The sequence below is a fragment of the Cheilinus undulatus genome, linkage group 6 (genome assembly GCF_018320785.1).
Source record: "Cheilinus undulatus linkage group 6, ASM1832078v1, whole genome shotgun sequence".
Lineage (NCBI taxonomy): Eukaryota > Metazoa > Chordata > Actinopteri > Labriformes > Labridae > Cheilinus > Cheilinus undulatus.
In genome coordinates, this window is record NC_054870.1 from 11,802,321 (window position 1) to 11,809,328 (window position 7,008).

The 7,008-nt window shown below is 41.0% G+C and overlaps 1 protein-coding gene across 1 annotated transcript in view; it reads right to left on the reverse strand.

The window, feature by feature from the left end:
* dntt (deoxynucleotidyltransferase, terminal) overlaps positions 1-5,586 on the reverse strand; it is a 181,157-nt gene extending 175,571 nt beyond the window's left edge. Inside the window, exon 1 of the mRNA XM_041790217.1 lies at positions 5,393-5,586. Within this exon, the coding sequence (XP_041646151.1) occupies positions 5,393-5,586 (194 nt within the window). The remainder of the gene's footprint in view (positions 1-5,392) is intronic.
* Between the last annotated feature and the right edge of the window lie 1,422 nt (positions 5,587-7,008).

Here is a 7,008-nt window from a genome sequence, read left to right on the forward strand (position 1 = left end):
CTTTTATTGACCTAAATATTAAGCTAACTTGAAGCAATTTTAACTGTAAGGGAGCATAAATTGGAGAAAAATGCCTTTGCTGAATATTCTTACTGTGATTCCGACTCTTGCAGACACTTGCTCACAGTAATCAGACTTTGAGCTGCCCGGGCCTTAAAACAAAGCTGACTTTAGTTGTGGATGTTACATTAAAGTATCAGTAAAGAAGCACAGTGGGTGTCAGACAGAGGCCCTCTGCTTTGTGCACAGTTTGGGTTTAAAAAGATACTTTCAATTAGAGGCACAGAAAAAGAAGAAGGCATGCTGCTTCTGTAATTACAGCACAATAGATGATTCATCATAGTGAGGAACAAGCTCGCAAGCTGTAAAAAAGAGTCTCTCCTTAAGTGAGACTTAACAAACTTTAGCCAAACTCATTAAAAAGTTTGTGTTTGCTCTGTTACCTTTCTTGAAGTGTTCTTAGTTTTGCCACTGCCAGCTCCATGTCGCTGGGTTAGCTCATTTCTTCCTCTTGCTAAATGTATTTATGTAGGAGCTGTGAGTTATAATTCAGGGGGGAAATCCACTCAGGTGTAGCACAGACAGAAAGGAAGCCCTAACCTTTCTTAATTAAGGATTCATGAGACAATAGGGAGTAAGAATTAGCTGATTAGGCTTTAACTTTGTCTAAACAGGCACTTTAAAGAGAAAGATACAAAGACTCATCAGAGAAGTACCTTTTAGTTTATCAATGTGATCTGTAACTTTTAAGATTTTACTTGAAATCAAGGGTCCAAACTTTAGCCTGTGAGCCAATCACGGCTGACTTGATAGATATATATCAAATTCTAAAAGTAAAATGATTTATTGCCAGTATTAGATCATGCAGCTTGTGCTTGACTGTTATGTGTGGCCCTGTTCTCTCTCTGGCTCTCTTATCTCCTTCCTCTCTCTGGTTGCAGAACACCTGAAAGTAATCTGCAATCAGAGAGGAGGCTGGGTAAAAAGAGGAGCAAGTTGTGCATGTAGAAGAGACACACATACTGGCTGTGTCTGAAGCCACTCACTCATTCCCTGCTCTCTATGCACTCTAGTGAACTGCATTTAGTGGACTACATTTAGTGGACTACATTTAGTGGACTACATTTAGTGGACTACATAAGCCGTGTTTCCATCAGGGGGTCCGGTTTGATTCTGTTCGGTTTGGAATGGTTTGGTACGCAAAACCCCAAAATAGTTTGCGTTTCCACAGACACCCGTGCTCTCACTTGGTGGGCGGGGCTGTAAAAGCATGCATGTGAAGTCACAGACAGCGCGAGTCAGCTGTTCCAGCTGCAGAGTTATAGAAAGGATGAGTGACAGAAATCAGTCAGGAATAAGCAGTAAACAGCTTTATTTCAGCTGAAAATGCTTTTTAAAAAAATAACTACATCTTAACGATGTTAACAGCTGTCAGTAAAGATCCTCTGATGGAATACGTGTACAGAGACGGTTTGAGTCCTAACGCTACGTTAATATGTGAAAATATCTAGTCTAGAACAGTTTATATGACAAAATATGAAAGTTTAGAGCTGTACTGTGAGAATTCACCACATTGAAAATAAAGTAAAAGTTCAGCTGGTGTTTAAATCAAGCTAGATTAAGTCAGAAATCCGGGGTGCGCTGATCTCGTTTTAAAATAGTGTGCAGCCTGAAGTTTTACGAGCCTGTTCAGTAACCACAGAGCGATGTTTTCACAGGTTACCTAATGTAAGAAGTAGATTAATAACTAGTTACTGATGAGAATGAACTGTTCTAAGGCTTCATATTCACAAAACTTCAGCATTAATTTAGTTTCTCATCCATCGCGGATGGATCAGGCTGATGTGAGCCTTCAGGTTCTGCTTTGTGTTCTTAAAATCATCCAGATAAACATCAGGAAACGATTTGTAGCCAGATACCAATATCCATAGTAAACAGTTTGGATCTCTGTCGAGTCCAAATATTTCCCTTTTAGGCAGATATTGGTCCATTTTTCTCCTGTTTTCACCCACTTCTCACAGCAGACTTCCGTGTTTGAAGCCTGGAGGCGAGCAGCTGAGTCGTGCGCTGACGTGACGTCAGTGCAGCCCCTATTGTTGTGTGTGTAGCTCCACCTTTTTGGTACGGTCAGGTAAGATTGGCACCCCTACAGCAGGGTGCCGAAAAGTGGGATGGTACAGGTCGGTTTTTTGGGACCCTTTCTCTATGGAAAAGCCAAAAAAAGTGTGCTGTACCGCACCGAACTGAGCCGGACCACTCAGTGGAGACAACCTAATAGTGGACTTAACTGCCAAAATGATTTCAGACTCTATTCCAGCCATGGACAACAACGTCATCGCTGACTCACAATTAAAACATATAGGACAAATTGCTCAAAGGTATCCATGACTAGAATTTCACGATAAAAGTATTGACAGATAAAAAGTTTTGTGACTTTTGTGGCCAAAAAATTTCACATATTTTCATGCGTTATAATTTGTTTGTGCATGAAGATGATGGTCTCACATCCGTCGTCATCAGAGGGGAAAAGAATCCTTAGTACTTTATTTATTTATCTTTTTAAAGCCTAAAAAATAAACTGCTCTGTGGTCCTGTACTTCTCTCATCCATCAGTCGTGTGCGAGAGCTGTCAACTGTCACTTTCTTCTTCTTTCGTTTAGCTTTGAACCCCAATGCATGATGGTAAATGTTGCTGGACTAATGACCATGGGTTTCACAACATTTAACAATGCATTGTGGGAGATCATGAGTGCACTGTATAATGCATAAAAATGCTTGCTCACACCTACTCACAATGTAGTGCAATATAAAGTGAATAGGGAGTTTCAGTCCAGGATCCTTCCTACAGAAGAAGGATCTGAGAATCCAGATTCAGAGGTGGGTCCTATGGAGGCAAGGTAGGAGACCTGCCTAGCAACCTTTTAACTCATTTGTAACAGACTACAGATGAACAAATCAAAGTGGGGACGGTACTTATAACAGTGTTGTACAACTCTCACCTACGCCATCATAATCATAGGATGTTGCTCTGCATCTATTTCCCCATTCAGCTAAACATCTATTTAAACTATTTAAGCCTTCTGGTGACAGATAGGTAGTCTCTGCCCGTCAAGCTATCTTTCAGTCGAATGAGACGCACCAGTCAGTATGCACTGAGTTTAATTCCTACATGTAATCAAAGCGGTCAAAGGGGTTTTAAAAAAGTCGTAGTGTGAGGGCACAAAGACATTAGCTAATGAGACACATTTGGTTTTTTGGAGCCTATCCCAGCTGTCAATGGTCGAGAGGCGGGGTACACCCTGGACTGGTCGCCAGTCAGTCACAGGGCTGACATATAGAGACAGACAACCAGGCACGCTCACATTCACACCTACGGCCATTTTAGAGTGATCAGTTAACCTAATGAGCCTAATGAGCATGTTTTTGGTGGTGGGAGGAAGCCGGAGAATCATGAGAGAACCCATACATGCACGGGGAGAACATGCAAACTCCACACAGAAAGACCCTGACCAGAATGTGAATCAGGGACTTTCTTGCTGTGAGGCATCAGCACTAACCGCTGACCTGCCTTCCAGCCCCAGCATTAATTTTAAAAATGAAATTTTGCCACATTTTGGTACTAGACCTTCATCGGGCAAACAGGGAAACAGCTTGCCTGATAAAGTTCTGGTACCTTTTTTTATGTTGTCTAATGTTTTTTTAACGTAGACACCAATTCAAAAAATTATTTTCAAAACAGCTAACTTCATTTATTGAATTCACTTTCGCCAACTCAAATTGGCGTTCTTCATTTGTCCCTGACTCTGCAAAGAGAAATGACTTTAAAAATTCAAACTATAAAAAAAAATCAGCCTTTTTAATCTCTAAAGCAAAACTTCACCACACATCTGGATCATGTGCAGTGGCCACTATGGAGGGGAGAAAAAGAAAGTTTGTGTCCTCCCCACTATGTGTCGCCAATGTGCCACTGACATCTATGCAGGAGCTGGGGCAACATTAATGTACACCAGGTTTATCCAAAGTCAATTGTTTTACCTGAAAAAGAAGAATTCAAACCCTGCTAATACAATCTGAGTAAGAGCGCAGCACCTCCTGAATAACCAGCCAAAATATCAGCCTCTGCCCTGGAGGCCTTTATTGTGAAAAGCTCAGTAATGTACTCCTGGAGCACTGCTAGAGTGGAGACAATGTTTTATAAATAAATACAGAGTTTCTATTATTTGTAGATTTATAACCTAGACAAACTCGTGATTTTGAGTTTTCTAAACATCATAGCCTCCTAAACCTAGATCTGTTGGTATTGCAAAAAGTTAATGACTGTTGGTTTTTGAGAATACTGGTTTGTGATAAGGGTTGCGTTGTTGCCTCACAGCAAGAAGCTTCCTGGTTCACTTCCTGGTCAGGGCCTTCCTTTGCTGAGTGTGCATGTTCTCTGCGTGGGTTCTCTCCTCGTACTCCGGCTTCACCTCACCACCAAAGACATGCTTAGGTTGATTTGTGACTTTAAATAGGCCGCAGGTGTGAGCGTGAGCATGCATGGTTGTCTGTCTCTGTGTGTCAGCCCTGTGAATGACTGGCGACCAGTCCAGGGTGTACCCCGCCTCTCACCCAATGACAGCTGGGATAGGCTCAAGCCCCTCATGACCCCAAACGGGATAAGCAGTATAGAAAATGTATGGATGGATGGTTAGTGATAACTTAAGTTACTTATCAAAAGCCAAGGACACCCATAGTTAGGGACTGATATGTACAGTGCTTAACAAATTTAGTAGACCACCACCCAGAGTAAGGGTTATGCCACAGCTGTATCATCACCCTGTGCATCTTTTTAAGGCAATAAGTCCAGGAGAGACTGAATCATTGAAAAATAGCATAGGGCTCAGAGGGTTAAACTCAGAAGGGAGTCTTCTCCTCAAGACTAGTCTACTTTATTTCTTTCAAAGTTCATTTAAACCATAGAAATATTCTGCATTGTATGAACGACATGTTATGGAAAATTTATTTTCAAAACTATATTTTTTCAAATATAGTTATATTTTTTCAACATTTCATGTCTGAAATCTATAAAAGAAAGAATATGGTATTTACTTTCTCTTTCAGTAAAGTGTCTTCAGAGTATATTTGTTATCACTGGACTCTAAGCACATTAAAAACTGACTGATGGATTGAAAGACACTGATGTTCATTAGACTGTTAGACATAAAACCTGCTCAGACCAGCCTAAGCTAGCTATAAGGTCTTACAGTTGACCCCAAGGTCAAACCATTCTCACAGTTTCCCTGCAGCTCTGTCATCTCTACATTCATGTTTCCTCTTCAGCTGCACATTTATAAAAGGAGCTTTTAAACCCACTCAGTCACTGAACAATAAAAAAGACCAGCTTTTTTCCAACCTGAGGACGTCTTCCACAATAAAGCCTTTAGACCGGGCCAGCTGGGTCAGAAAGCTTCTCCTGCTGCGGCCCATTTTCCTCTCCACCAGGTACAGTCTGACATCCTCAAACTTCACCTCCTCACGCCTGGGGACGCACACTTCTGCTGCTCTCGACCTTTTTCTGACTCGAGGCACAACAGGAGAGAGGAACATCTTTTTACGGGGTGAGCTATAACCAGAGTGTTTCTGCACCTCTAGGAATTACTTGAACTTGTTGTTAACTTCCACCCAGGAAAGGAAAAAAAAACACCCTTTTTGGTGAAGGCACGCTCGTCTCCCTCTCGGTGTTTTTGTGTTTATTCTCTTGACGGGCCGACAGCGTGACGGTTAGAGCAGGGATGGTTCAAGTTGGCACATAGGAGAAGCTTCTGGCAACAGGTGCTGAGGATTTTGGTGTTTACCAAAAAAAGACACCTGCCAACTTCAAATGATGGCAGATAGAGGAGAGGAGATAAAAACACCCTGCTGGCATTAAGTTACTCGTTTCCAGTAGATGTTGTTCTGAAAACAAATGACTGGAGGAAGTAAACAAGTCACTCCTGAAAAAACTGCTTAAAGTTTTAGTGCAGTTCTGGCAAAAGACAGAAAGTAAACTAATACAAATACTGTGAGTCTGAATTGAAACAGTCTTTAAATATCTGTGCTTTACTCAAGTATATTTATCCTAAGTTTTTACCCTCACCTCCTACAGTTTTACCAAAGCTGAGAAAAAAAGCTGCACTACCTCCTTCTTTATTTATGTATTTAGGTCTACAGCTTCACCATGGCTTAGTTCCATTTGTATCTCGTATTGTTTAATGTTACATCTGTTGAGTTATTCTGATCCATAATAGATGTTACCATCTGAGAGTAGCCGCAAAACAATCTTTCAAAATTTCACATAAGGCAGGATTGTGTTGATGGAGCATGGTTGCTCCCCATTAGGGATGTCAGGATTACAGATTTTCTAGGTGTGATTATTGTCAGAGAAATAATTCTGATTTTACGATTATCAAGATTATTTTTGCATTAATTAATTTCACACTACCATGAGTAAGTAAAATCACATGAACACTCCTTAGAGGTCTTGAGTTTTAATTTATTACTGTCTTTGGATGCCCTCGTAACAAAATATATGTACATACAAATATATTTTAACTTGTCTTCTGAACCTGTGAAGAGAAAACACACGGAAAAGACTTCTAGCTAATTTTTGGCTTACAGCTGCCCATTAGCAGCTTAGCTGCCCCTTTAACATAAAAACAATTGTGTGAACACAGTGAAAATAAATAACTGAAACTAAATACAAGCTAGCTATGTATTTCCTTTTGAAACAAAACGAGGGGTAAAAGGCTACAGTTGCAAACTGCAGGCTTGCTTTGAGTCTTTTCAGTTGAGGTTAAAGTGCAAGAATGTCAGCGTGTTCACATGCTCAGTGTTGAGTCTTGATCGCTGAGGAGAAAGGATATGGCCACTTGTGCTGAACACTCTCTCTGAAGGTACACTTGTGGCAGGGAAGCAGGGGTATTTTCTGGCCACTTTTGAAAGCATTGGCATTTCTTGCACATGTGCCCTCCACCAAGCCAATGGGTCATC